The sequence below is a fragment of the Myxocyprinus asiaticus genome, chromosome 13 (assembly GCF_019703515.2).
Source record: "Myxocyprinus asiaticus isolate MX2 ecotype Aquarium Trade chromosome 13, UBuf_Myxa_2, whole genome shotgun sequence".
NCBI lineage: Eukaryota > Metazoa > Chordata > Actinopteri > Cypriniformes > Catostomidae > Myxocyprinus > Myxocyprinus asiaticus.
In genome coordinates this window covers 30,814,414-30,828,869 of record NC_059356.1, presented here as the reverse complement: position 1 = coordinate 30,828,869, position 14,456 = coordinate 30,814,414, and the positions used below count along the sequence as shown (strand labels likewise).

At 38.3% G+C, this 14,456-nt stretch overlaps 1 protein-coding gene across 4 annotated transcripts in view; it reads right to left on the bottom strand.

The window, feature by feature from the left end:
• Positions 1-116: 116 nt before the first annotated feature.
• LOC127450730 (liprin-alpha-3-like) overlaps positions 117-14,456 on the bottom strand; it is a 53,314-nt gene continuing 38,974 nt past the window's right edge. For 3 of the 4 annotated variants that reach the window (XM_051715042.1, XM_051715044.1, XM_051715043.1), the window contains 12 exons: positions 13,595-13,688; positions 13,417-13,498; positions 12,642-12,842; positions 12,171-12,233; positions 9,982-10,008; positions 9,154-9,329; positions 7,491-7,588; positions 4,068-4,243; positions 2,631-2,699; positions 2,132-2,294; positions 1,450-1,508; positions 117-826 (listed from right to left, as the gene is read on the bottom strand). In XM_051715042.1, the coding sequence (XP_051571002.1) occupies positions 1,462-1,508; positions 2,132-2,294; positions 2,631-2,699; positions 4,068-4,243; positions 7,491-7,588; positions 9,154-9,329; positions 9,982-10,008; positions 12,171-12,233; positions 12,642-12,842; positions 13,417-13,498; positions 13,595-13,688 (1,196 nt within the window). In that variant the 3' untranslated portion in view covers positions 117-826; positions 1,450-1,461. Of the gene's footprint in view, positions 827-1,449; positions 1,509-2,131; positions 2,295-2,630; positions 2,700-4,067; positions 4,244-7,490; positions 7,589-9,153; positions 9,330-9,981; positions 10,253-12,170; positions 12,234-12,641; positions 12,843-13,416; positions 13,499-13,594; positions 13,689-14,456 lie in introns of those variants that run through there. The other variant, XM_051715046.1, reaches the window with a different exon arrangement.

Sequence of the window (14,456 nt, the reverse complement as noted above, 5' to 3'; positions counted from 1 at the left end):
AGCATCTTCGCTCTCTCTGTATCTCCTAGTGCTTCTGGTCTATCTGCCACCAGCTTCCCTTCACTGGCGGATATTTTTGTTGACTCTCTTCCCACACACTTTGTCTTTGATAGACATTTTAAAAAAAACAAAAAAAAAAACACCTAGTATTAATTGAGCAAGAATTTTGCTCTTTGTTTTACAGGAAGCTTTCACTGCAGTCTTTCTCAAGGGTTTCCTCTTGTGCTCGCTCTCTTGATTGTGAAAAAACTACAGTGAACTCTTGCGATCTTTCTTCAGCACACCTCACGCAGCCTGGCCCTTCAGACTGTGCTATTCCGTACACTTCCAGTGAACCCTTAGACACTGCTTTCTGTATGTAAACATCACTGAAGTCCAGGTCTGAGTGCCAGCGCCACTGCCACAAACATCTTTTCTACTCAATGACTCAAGGCTAATTCTAGGCAGTCAATGAAATTCATTCTGAGGAACTAGGGCTGAAGGCAGCTCCATTGAAACAAAAGACGGAAAGATGAGAGAGTCCATCTACAAATGTCCCATCAGCACAGACAGAGGAAGTGAGAAGAGAAAATGACAGAAAGAAAGATTAAACAGTCATCCGATTTCTTACCACACTCTCTGTCATACATTCTTCATGTCTTTTTTTTTCTTTTCTCTCTTTCTTCTCCATCCCTCTTTTCTTCTCCTCTTCTGTTATTGCAGAATGGTCAGACCAGTAGAGTTATATTTATAAATGTATATATTCATTGCTTTTTTTCCACTTATCCCCCCTCCTCCCCTTGAATGAAATGTAAAGCCGATTCCAGCTCCCTGACAATAGCACCTCCTGTGGACGAGAGAAAGAATTGTAGCGCAGTGTGAGGGATTGTGTGACCTGAAGTTAACCCAAGGCGAAGTAGCTGAAGCAATAATGACTCACACAAAAGCCCAACAAAAACCCAAAGCACATCAGGAATCACAATAAAAACATGAGAAACAACATCCTTCCAAAACAAGTTTAACGACGCAAACATATACAGGGCATGCAGAATTTGAAGGAACGGCCTACTCCATTACAGCCCTCTAAGAAAACCCATCATTACATAGTAATGTAATAGTGTTTACAGCGCTGGTAAATAAGCGGAAGGAAGATTAAGACAAGTTTGGTTATTTCCATGTGTAGCTACAGGTAGCTAGCCATTTCTAGACCAACATGGAATTCTGCAGCTTTTCACAGGATTGAAACGCATGTTCTACAAATCCCCGCCCCTTTATTTCATTTTTTTTTTTTTTCTAATTTGATGATGCTTTCGGCTATAAAATAGGGCTGCAGCACTCTCAGGTCCGTTAAACACATTTTACCATGTTTAAATCCATTCCATGAAATTCAACAGATTTTCTCTCAAAAATAACTGCAGAAAAAAACAAAGAAGTCTGCAGATTCCATCGTAGCCTATAGTCATTGCTCACCTTTGCAGTCCTTCAACAGGAGTAGGTCCTCACTGAGCCAGACTCTGCCCTTGGCGATGCTGAAGATACAGAGACAGACAAGTAAAGAGATTTATTTCTAAACAGAATCAGCAGGGCCTATGTTTCAGCTTTCACTCCTTAACCACTTTTGACACACCTTTATAAGGAATTTTGCGAAATTCCAATTATGCTAGTTACCCTACTTTAAAGATATATAAACTGTTGTGGAATGATTTAATGTATGCATGCTTTCTTCTTACATTTGTGTTGCATTATGTATGTGTGGCAGGGAGGAGGGCGGGGCCGGGTCGTAATGCTGCACACCTGGCCCCTAATCAGGCTAATCAAGCCCTCCAGAGGGATAAAGGCGACCGGAGGCGGCAGTTCGAGAGAGAGAGAGTTACGGGCAGCTGCCCTGCATGTGTTTATGTTTGTGTCTTTTTGATTTATTAAAAGATTATTTATATTGTTAAGCCAGTTCTCGCCTCCTCCTTTCCATTGAACTTTGTTACAGTATGTTATTGCGCTATATTCCATGTACACAATATATAAAACTGTAACTATAAGACAGTTGAGAAATACTGCAGTTGTATCTGCTTGTCTGCGTCTTACAAATGTGATAACATCCAAGGATCGAGACACTTGACGGAATCCTCCAAAATTAGGTACAAAAAAAGCTCACCATCGCTCTGGACCTTCCTCAGGGTGACTGAGGGCGTAGAGATGGCTGAGGCACGGAAGTTAGCAGGCAGGGTCTCTGAGGAATCAGAGGTCACCCCCCTCAGATCCTTCTCCCGGAACATCTTCCTCCAGGACGGAGAGCGGGTGAACGTCTTAGTGCCGTCCTAGAGGACGTGACAACGAGAAAGAAAGACATCAACAACAGCTGAGGAGTGGAACTTGTGTGAGTTACTATATCAAACGGGCTTCATCTGTGTCAAGTAAGGTACCTCAGAAGGGAATTATTATCAAGTTTATATCTCCCATGTCCTTTCAGTACAAATACTATAAAGCTTGAGTACTCAAGCTACACAATGAAAAGGTACAGTGTTAAAGAAGCTTAACCCCACTAAGGACATTAGCAGAAAAGAATGGAACTATACTAATATGTGTCTTATAGTCATGGGAGGCAAGGGATGATTATTTAACATCCAGCTGCATTCATGTCCCAAGACGCTCACCTCGTCTGGCCTCCTCTCTGTTCCCATGGCAATGAGAGAGTTATATTCTTTCTCCAGAAGTTGTCGTGCCTGGATGTGGAATAAACATACCTCAGATGTCATCAACTCCATCCGGTCATTAGTAGTAAAAAGCTGGTGCATTTAATATACAGTATCAACCAGTCATTGCTTTGAGATTAGATGAATGAAAATGTATTTTTTTCACTTAGTCTGCCTATAAACAAATATATCTATAAAGTGTATATACATTCATATTAAAGGACTATACTAGGTTCAATACAAGTTCAACTCAATAGACAGCATTTAAGGCATAATGTTGATTACCACAAAAATTCATTTTGGCTCATTCCTCCTTTTCTTAAAAAAAAACGCAAAAATCTTGATTCACTTACAATGGAAGTGAATGTGGCTAATTTTTGGAGGGTTTAAAGGCAGAAATATGAAGCTTAGAATTTTACAAAAGCACTTGCATTCATTTTTCTGTTAAAACTCATATTATTTGAGCTGTAAAGTTGTTTAAATCATCGTTTTTATGGTCATTTTAGGGTTCTAGGGTTTACGGATTTACATCATCATGGCAACAAAGTTGTAAATTGGATATAACTTTGCACAGAAAACGCTATTTAAATCATGTTAACATGTATATGGTTCACACCTTGTGGCTATACTTTTGAAACGGATTGGCCCCATTCACTTCCATTGTAACCAAGATTTTTGCTTTTTTTAATGAATGGAGGGACAAGACTAAATTCAGTGTGCCACAAATGCTGTAGATTGAGCCCGAATTATTCCTTTAAGACTGTCAAAATACCAAAATAATGAACTGTGCATAATCTCATGCTTTTTGTGTGATTAATCTCAAACTTTGAATTTGCTGAAATGTACCTAAATGTATATATTTTTCCCTTTCAAAATACGGTGCATTCAATTCATCTTTTAAAGACAGAAAAAATTATATGTAAGAAAGATTAAAATGATGTCTTCAAGTGTTCAAATGGTATTTTTATTAATGTAAGTACCATTGAAGGTGGTATTTCAGACAGGTTGAGTTCTGATAATAATTCAAATCCACTATACTAAGACTATACTAATTACTTTAGCTAAAAGCCCTGGATTAGATGGGACATTGGACAGATGAGATTTTTTTAATTTTTTTTTTTATGTTCCTGTTATGAATGTCTTTCTTCATCAATTACTGAAACAAGGCCTGTGTTCAGAAATCACACAGACAGAATTTATTATAATACTATATTAGGTAAATATGTTAACTGCATTTAAGAAATGTGATGACATTAAATTAATTTAATTAACCTCAAAAGGTAATATTAACTTTGGAAGCCCTTAAAATATATAGGCTACGTGTGAACATGTAAAACATAAATATATATTTTCCTCTCGTTGTTACTAGATGTATGTTTATATGATTCTGCTATGTACCTGTGTGTTCTGGTTGGGTATTTGCAGGAGCAGGGCGAGGTCAGTATAATCAAAGGTGTCATCCAGGGCAAGCAGGGCTCCATGCACTCCACTCTCTGTCAGATTATCTGCATACTCCTTCAGGCCGATGGACTGCACCCAGCACATCACACGCTCGTTTGACCACACCATTACATCTAGAGAGGAAGCACACCCAGAACACAGTTCAAACACAAGGGCTGGAAAGAATAGAATAGAATTCCACTGATCATTATCACAGGATAGTGAGATACGATGCCTCTGGATTTCATTTTCTCTTTCAGTTGCACTTGATCTTGCAGTTTGACTCTAATGGCCAGTGCATGGCCACATTTGAACGTGTTTTTTGTTCAAATTGTCTCTGCTTTGCAGTTCCAGTGGATTCCATTTCTTATCTGTTGACTCAGCTTCTCAAACCCCAATTTCAAAAGAAAAGTAAAGTAACCCCCCCCACACACACACACAAAGTATTTCCACACCTTATGATCAATTAATTTCCATGACTTTTCCATGATTTTTCCATTACTTTTCCATTCATACATGCTTTCAAAGGATTTTAAAAATAATTTTATAGAGATTACACTCACATGGAGTAACTTCTAGCCGATAAAATGTTTTACAGCTGAGCATAACTACAAACTACAAAACATTATACTGACTATAGAAATGTCCATGGCTTTTCCATGACTTTTAAGGATTAATAGATTTCCATGGCTTTTCCAGGTTTTCCATGACTGTGGGAACCCTGCCCACAATAGTATATGGCGTTTTCAACAGTATGTATCAATCATTCTCTATAAGCAAGTTTGACTGTTCCAATAGCTAAAATATGAATTATGTCGATAAAATAACACTAGAGCAGGGGTTTTCAAACTTTTTGAATCCAAGGACCCCCAAACATGATGATTCCCTTGTGAGGGACGCCCTTCCTAAAATACACAAGCAGCTTTATATTGTAATGTATAAAGTTCCAACTACACTGTGAGAGAAAAGACAACATATTGTCTGCACAATTAGATAATTGGCTTTTATTTTGTCATTAGGTAACACTTTACAGTAAGTAATTTTGGTTCATATTAATTGATAAAAACACAACTGTTCATTGCTAGTGCATGGTATTTATTATTGCATTAACTAATGCTAACATATGAAACTTTAAATTTTAAAAATGTATTAATAATTGTTGAAATGAACATTAGCCAAGATTAACAAATGCAGCAAAAGCATTGTTAATTGTTATTCAACAAATGTATCTAACTAATGTTAACAAATGGAACCTTACGGTAAAATGTCACCTGTCATTGTCAAAAAAGAAATGAAGAAAATGAAAAGAAATGATTAAAATATTTTTAAAATAATATTCAAATATCTGGAAAATAATACTTTGTATTACGTTAAAGGTGCACTCAGTAATTTTTTCCCCATTAAAAAGTTTTATTCCTAAAGAAACAATTTGTAATTTTGAAATATATGTATAAAAATCATGATCACTTACATGAGATGAGGACTCTAGTCATATCAGTAACATTATAAAAGCTGTTTTATTCTGCATGGGGCAGGGGCGCCCTCATGGGGTGAATCTCAGCTGAATCTCAGTAACCGTCTTGTTATTGGGCACTTTCACTCTTGGATTTAATTAATCATGGCTGATTGTGAATAGTGATTTTCTACAATGGCATCTGTAACCGAAAACTATTGGTTTTGAATGATGCTGCATCCACACCACTAGATGTCACTGTCCAAGTTGACAAGCAAAAAGTTACTGAGTTCGCCTTTAAGAGCATACTGTATATTTTTCTACCCACTGTTAATGTTAGATGTATAAACCAGAAGAAAAATACATTTTCAATTCATTTGAAATGTATTTATAGTCTTTAGAAAGCAGAATGAAAGAATAAAATAGTTTTTATTTACTTCCAAGCACCTTCTAGCACCCCCATGGGGGTCCCCAGAGCCCAGTTTGAAAACCCTTGCACTAGAGGATAATACATGTTACCTGCTGAAAAGAAATTGTAGGAGTGCAGCATTCTACTGTATTTAAGTGGGGAAAAAAGTACTTTCTGACTTTTTATTTACCATCCATTAATTTAAAATAAGTCTGCTGCAGACATGCACATGTTCAGATGTGTGATTACACATGCCTCTCTTATCTGGCTACTGAAATGCATGTATTCTTAATTGCAAAAAAATAAAAATATTGATTTTTTCTTCTTTTTTTAAAGTGTACAAAAAGCACACAGACTTTCTGAAGTGCTTTCTTTCAATAGCCAAAACATTGAAAATTTCTATCCATTTTCCTCCATAAAATAAACGGGGGTTACCAGGGGATAACCAGGGTTAAGTAACCAGGGTTTGTTTACTCCACCGCTGGGTGGGACTGCAGACTGTACCTATGGGAGCACATCTGCTTGATGTTGCCTCCTTACCTTTTTACTATATCACTATAAATAAGGTAGGAATGTTTGTCTGACTGCACTTGTTTTTACAGTACCTAGCACATCGTAAACACACTTTAGGTAAATCCTGTATTTTGTACTGCACACAACAGTGTCACTGAACTACAGTGCAGAGTGCTTTGAGCAGGAAAAGCTGTTCACTCATGCTTAATATAGTCTAAAATGGCATGAATGCATCTGTGTCGCTATGCGATAAGTTCTACATCAGTGAAAACATCTGTTTCTAATCAAGGTACTGAATCAGGTGGTAACTGCACCTTTAAAACAACTCACTCAACTGCATGATTAATAATGTGATCTGTGCATTGTGGCCTCTTTGATCAGTTCCTCTGCAAATGTGAAATCTCTATTGTGCCATTGAATCCTGTACATAATGGAAGGCTGGGCCGTACAACGGTTTTCAGATGTCATTGCTGGTAATGTGCTGTATGTTATTATTAACAAATGCACTCTGTGTAAACACCCTTCCTTTCTCTCTGCCACATTCTCATTCACTGTCTGGTGTTTTGATGAACTGCACATTTCCTTTGTGACTGTTTTTCTCATTTTACACAGTGTGCTTATGAGAAAGCTTTGCTTCATGATTGATGGTCTGAAGCAAAAGATTGAGATGATAAAATTCAAATACAACTTGGAAAGTCACCAGAAAATGAAAAAGTCCAACATGAATTTCCATGCAGTTCTAGGCTGGTTGTAATAACTGGTAGAGCATGGCACTAACAACAGCAAAGTTCTGATAAATGCACTGTAAGCATGGTGAAGCTTTCTTGGTCACCAAGAAAGTGTTGCTTGTTAGAAAAGTAAGAAAAGTCTGTTGGTGACACTAGCAGACAGCAGGGATAAGACCTTTGAAAGGACATTTTTTGAGAGGCAGTGTAGTTCGTTGAGAGGAATACGATTTATCTCAGGAAGAAGTATAAGAGAAAGATGAAGGAATAGATAGAAGAACCTTTATTTTGGTGCTGGCTCTCATCTCTCCTCCTCTCCAGCTCCTTGCGGTCATAGTTGAGGCGCTTCAGGCACATGATGCCATAGTGCAGACTCACCCTGGGGGGGTCAAAAGGTCACAAGGAGAGAGGTCACAGGGCTATCTAAATTCATTAGGCCACTCCACCCTGACAAAGTGTTACAAGAGCTGACCCCAGGCATGTAAGAGATTGAGACACACACCTGCACAATGAGAACACTTATTGATTAGCATATGATAGAATGAGCAGGAATGTTGGGAAACACAGGAAACACTGTTGGCAGAATAAGACTGTATAAACTTTGAACAGTTTAAACAAGCCAGAAACGTGCTAGTGATGAGAAGTCCAATTCGTTTCCGTGAACTGATTAATCTGAATGGTTCAAAAACTGATTAAATGATTTGAGTCATAACAGGAAAGTATTCACAGAAGTGCATACATATTTTCTTTTTACTATTTAGTTAAATAAATGTTAGTTAAATACAGCTGTTTTTCACTATATTTTCAAATAAATTATAAAAATTGTGTCCATTATACTCCCTTACAGTAGAGTGATTTACAGATGTTTTGCGGAGTTCAACTGAATCATTAAAAAAAAACATTTCAAAGTACAATTAGGCTATGTTCACACAGGCAGATTTTTTGGCATATCTAACTCAAATCCGTTTTGGTTTTTGTAGTCTGAACAAGGACAAAAACACATAAAGTCGCATTTTTACATGCCTGATCCAAACCACGTTTGTAGGTTTATGTCTTGTGTCTATACTTCTGAAACAGTGAGTATTTTAACGTTCATAAATTTCCATTGTGAGTGCCTCCCTGGAACCAAGATTTTTGCTTTTTTTAAAGAAAAGGAGGGGCAACTTTGAAGGGAAAACAATAATGATGGCCACTCTGTAGGATCGTTACAAGATCATTTTCAGTAGAAAATGACTTAAAAAGTGAGTTCAGAATGACCGTTTTATTACACCTTTCAGCCCTCCGACAGTTGAAGATAAAGCCTATGAGGGGAATAGTGCTCAGGGATGATCTCTTCTGAATGGAATACACCCCTATATCATGTACATGTGACAGGGCAGCCAAAGCAGTGCAAACCTCTTTTAAAATAATACGGACATTGGCTTTACCCACCCAAAGAGATGTGTAGCATTGCTGTAACACACACCGGCTGCGAGCCACCACAACGCATTAAGGTATTGAATGTCTCACACAAACACGGGACGCTTGAGCATTTTGAGCACTTCATTACAGGATGGGGGTCCTCTTCAAGAGTCTCGGTATCTGATCCCTTAATGCCTTAATACGGGACAAAAAGCCTTCAATACGAGACGTTTCACTGCCTGCTAAAATGCAAGACAATACACATCCCGCACGGGACGTCGTAATTTGGGCCAAAATATGGGACGTCCCGGCTAAAATGGGGCAGCAACTAACACTGCATATGCCACCTCTCTCGTTTTTTAAGCCGTTTGTCTGTGACGAACGCATTAATATTGGGATACAGCTCACATGCAAAACATAAACAATGGCAAAACATCCATTGCTAAACACTCACGGTGTGCAATGTGAACAAAGTCTTAGTTCACGAAATGGACATCATTAAAACATTTAGCCTGAAATGCCTTGTGATGTAAAAGAAAATACCTGTGGAAACTGTCCACCATTTTGAGCTGCCCCCGTAGCTCTTTCTTAGTCAGATGGTCCAACATGCGAGCGTCCACCAGTGACTCCATGAAGTAGCTTCTGTACTGGGGCAAACCCAGACTGGGTAGCCAATCGTTGCCCACCCACTCATGGTTCATATCTCCATACGCCAGGATCTAGCAAGGGGAAAGCCACAAAACATTTCAAATATACTTTATATCACAGTTGTGTACCCGTTCATTCCTGGCAATTTGCTTTTGACACCCACAAATCCAAAAGACTTTCAGTCTGTCAAAGAGTTTACAGCAATTAAAGGTGAAATGTGTTATTTCTTTAAAATTAAAATACTTTCTCCTATCCCAAATTAATGTGCAGAGACAACTATAAGTAAGCCATTTGTAGGCACTGTAGCTCTTTGCCACTTTAGGACAACATTGGTCCGATTGTTTGAGCATCCCGACAAGCCTGACACAGCAATGTTGGCTAAAACAGGTTTAGGGCAGGACTATATCATTGTCCAACCAATGGCAAAACAGTCCTTATTTTTGCATTGCTGTTTGGTGACGCTATTGGTGCAGAAATTCCACACTTCACCTTTAAGTGATCAGCAAATGTTTCTATATTAAATACAATGTTCATTCAGTACATAAACAATTAGATGCAATGCTAATCAGTATTATTATACATGCAATGTTCAATGCTGATTGTATGCTATTTTGATTCAAATGCACACCTACTTTAAGCTTTACTATAAGATCATTTTGCCCCAACTATCTGATGGCACAATCAGCTCTGAAAGTGTTTAATGGAGGTATTGACGTTACTCACCTGATCCCAGCTAATCTCTTTCAGCTCCTTGTGTGCGGAGGTGACAGCATGATAAGAGGAGAGAGGTGAGGAAGAGGAGATAAGGAATGCAGCAGAGGGGCAGCAGGAAAGACACATCGATGGACAGGAAGGGGAAAGAAGGATGAAGAGGGAAAGTAGGAAGAGAGGTACAAAGGGAGGAACAGTTTGTTAGTGACCGGGTCATTAGTTGGAAGCAGTTTACACTGAAACAGAAAAAAGAGGGAAAGTTGAGGATGTTCAATGCTACAGCCTAGCCAGACACACAGAGGGGGAGAGAGAAAGAGAGACACATCAACACATGTCCAGTCACTCCACTCTCCCCTCATGTCGCCTCTCAAAATGTCCACTAGGGTGCAGAGCGCTCTACAATCCAGCTATCATGGAATTTTTTTTAAACATTGAGTTTTACACATAAAACCTACAAATAAAAGGCAAGAACAGTCTAATAATAATAATAAAAATGAATATTAGTTCTGTGTTGGAAATGTAATGGTTTTGTGACATGTTTTTAGTGGGTTTGAGGTTTTATGTCATGTTTTTCTTAAAGACCCTGTGAAATAAAAATTGGAGTTTTGTGGCTTCATCTCTTTGCTAGTTTTGCCTTTCACTAATAAAGTGCAGTTTATATAATTCACTTTGAATTTACAAGGATGAAGCCAACATTCTGAAACTACAAAATCCACATAAAGGCAGCATAAAAGTAATCCAAAAGACTCCAGTGTTTTAATCCATATCTTCAGAAGTGATATGATAGGTGAGAAACAGATCAATATTTAAGTCATTTTTTGCTAGAAATTCTTCACCCTGTCCAGTATGGGGCAATATGCATGAAGAATGTGAATATACCAAAAACAAAAGAAGAAGAATGTGAAAGTTAAAATGGCAACTGACTGAGCAGAGAGGAGAATTTATAGTAAAAAACAACTTAAATATTGATCTGTTTCTCACCCACACCTATCATATAGCTTCTGAAGACACTGATTTAACCACTGTAGTCTTATGGATTACTTTTATGCTGACTTGTGTGATTTTTGGAGCTTCAAAATTTTGGCACCCATTCACTTGCATTGTATGGACCAAAAGAAATGGGAAATTTTTAAGTTCAGCAGATGAAAGACAGTCATACACATTTGGGATGGCATGAGGGTGAGTAAATGATGATAGAATTTTCATTTTTGGGTGAACTATTACTTTAAGCAGGTGCAATCAACGCTGAAATTGCACTGCGTCTTCAGTTCTTAAATGATGTCATTGCCATTCATTTCCACACAAACACGCCTCTTTTCTACGTAAATTAGGCTCAATTTACATTGTACAATTACTGTCAGAGGAAAGCAGGCAGTAAAATCAATTTTATTTAACAGAGATGTTTGTGATATCGATGATATCAACAGCAATTCATCAAATATTGATCAAATGATGGAGAAGAACTTTACTTGTATCCTGGCATATATCCAGATGTGCCGTGTATTGAAGCACACTTTCAGCATGCTAAAGAGATGATTCAGGTGTCTGAGTCACAGTAGTGGGTTGATGCTCTACAGTCCCGGCAGAGTGAGCTAAATCATGGTGGTCAGCTGCATTCTCAGCTTTGTAGCACTCAGAATAGGCCCGCAAGATCGGAAGTGTTCGTGCAAATTGTATTTTCCAATGTTTTCTGTGACCGTTTGCGCCATTGCCTGATCTGCATAATTCCTTTAGTGAATCAGGCACTAAACGAGTGCAGACAGCACATGCAAAAAAAACAGCGCAAACAGTGCATGCACAAAACTGGTGCTTTTACCGGATGCAATTCATTCTTAGTGAATTCCTCCCACAGTGTTTCTCTTCCAAGAAAACAGACCAAAAATATTGATGACTCATCTTGCACTACACAGATCATCCAATCAAATGCTCTCTAGAATGAGAATGTCCCTCCTCCAAACACCATCTGCTACTGACTAGCAATTAGTCAATCATGATTCATCGCTGTGAGGTAACTAAGGCTATTGGCTATTTAAAAAAGAAGGGTCAAGCCATTTAATACGTCCTATCCAAACTTCCTGTTCCAGCACAGCGCTCATTGAGCAATTTATATGGGGCCATTAAATGTTCTGAAGTTTTTGGATTGATGGACTTCTACTTCTCTCAAGCTAGACCTGTTAAAATACTAAAGTGCGGCTACTAACTGGTTTGGTAGCTGCAGTCAGGGACTCCATCTCAGCATGGGTCATCCACACATTACTGGTTGACTGTGGTGAAGAAAAAAAAATTAGACAGAGTAAAAGAGATATGAGGATACATATGGTTATCAGGATACTTATATAAAAAAATAGTAATTGTATTTTTAGCAACATATTTAAACATATCATTCAAACAAGCTATATTCATTAAATATTTTCTTTTTTTATCAATTGTTTTTCATTTGCAATAATAGCTGAACGTTTTACAACTACAATGTTGCTCCGTAACTATCTAGAAGCTTAACAAAGACTTTCACTTGTATATGGTGCAAAACATTACTGATTTGTTCACAATTTATAACCCATTATAACTGATGCTTGCAAGGTTAACACAAATTTTTACTATTTATGTATTTTTATGAAATACTCTCCATTATTTCATGATTTAATGATGGAAATGAGTGCATGTGTCCATACGGAGCGTGTGCTGGCCGGGGCAGAGGGGCTGGTCAGGGACACCATCTCCTGAATGGCCAGTCTCAGTTTGAGGCGGTGCAGAGGGTTACTGATGCCGATCTCTCTCTGGATCTCAGTGTCTGACAGGTTAGCCATGATAGCTCCGCTCTTCACATTAGCACGACATGCTGCCACATACCATGCTGGCATGCCCACCCACAGCTGAGAGAGAGAGAGAGAGAGAGAGAGAGAGAGAGAGAGAGAGCTGATCTTCAGCAAATGTACAAAGAGATCAAAGTGAACATCACTAACATTTCATGGGGCTCCACATGTGAGGGTAACAAAAATGTAATTAACAAGGTTACAGCACTTTTTGACCAATGAATTTCCAGGACCTTTCCAGTTTCAAGTTTGTGATTACTGGATACATTTTTGTATTGTTTTTTTTTTTTATGATGAAATATTTTTTTATCAATCAGACATCACTATGGCTTGCAGAGTTCTTCTCTATACAAGAGAAATAAGGTAACTACAACATTTTTTATTCACAGTAGAAATTTCCATGAAATTTCCATGAGTTTTAAGATTTGATTGATTTCCATGACTTTTTCAGGCCTGGAAAACATTGTAACTTTAACATTTTATTTTTAAATCCCTAGAAAGACCATAGAAACCCTGAATTATACTACAGTAATACACTACTATATATTAGACTTAGACGATATATCCAAACATCAGTATACAACTATACAATCTATGTTTTTATTTATTGTGATGCTCATATATGGAGCCATACTTCCAGCCAGGACACGACAGTAGGTCCATCCCAGGATGCAAAGGGCAGGCCCTGTCGGCATGCCTCCTCCAACAATTCATGCCTGAGAGAAAGAGAGAGATGTTTATTTTTGTGACACTTAAAGTTGTAATAAAAGGTACTCAAAAAGAAAGAATGTTCATGGTGAGAGTAGAATTACTTTTTCTTGCTACGACGATCCTTGTCCACCGGACCGGCCATCTTAGTGAGCCCGAGGGGATCCACAGAGCCGAGGTCATCTGAGGGGGTGGAGGCTACAGGAGACACAGAGGTTAAGAGTTATAGAAAGAACAAGGAAAAGCAAGAATAATATAGAACAGGATGAAATACACAGGACTGAATAAACACCTTACTGTCAATTAAAGGAATGTTCTGGGTTCAATACAAGTTATTGAACATGTTGTCCCATATGTTGTGCTATTGGCAACATCTGTGGCCTGCTGTTGATTACCATAGAAATCACTTTCCAAAACACTGTGTTTTTTAATGTTTGTTCTGGGGCAATGCCTTGCTCCGTAGACTTCTATTGTAAGTGCATTATTGTAAACATAGTTTCGATTTGTTTATAATGTACAAACTGAGGGACGAGTCAAAATTTTTGCCTGTGGTGGTTGGGATATGCTGTCAAGCTCTATCGACTTCAGGAGTGTTTTTCAGCGATGCTTTGAGGATGTTGACTCTGCAGGGCTCAACAATAAAGATTATAACTGACCCTGCCAACAATTTCACTGGCTGTCTCACACTGGCCTCGAGGCATCGGGCCATATTGTTAAGCCCTGCTCTGCTCATATGCAGTGCTAATTTCTATCGAATACCGTTTTTTTTTAAAGGAATGTGTTCTGTGTTTTTTTTTTTTTTTTCTCCCCAATTTGCATTGGCATAGTGACTCAATCCGGGTGGCAGAGGACAAATCTCAGTTGCCTCCATGTCTGAGACCATCAATCTGTGCATCTTATCACGTGGCTTGTTGAGCGCATTACCGCAGAGTCATAGCATGTGTGGAGGCTTCACGCTATTCCCCG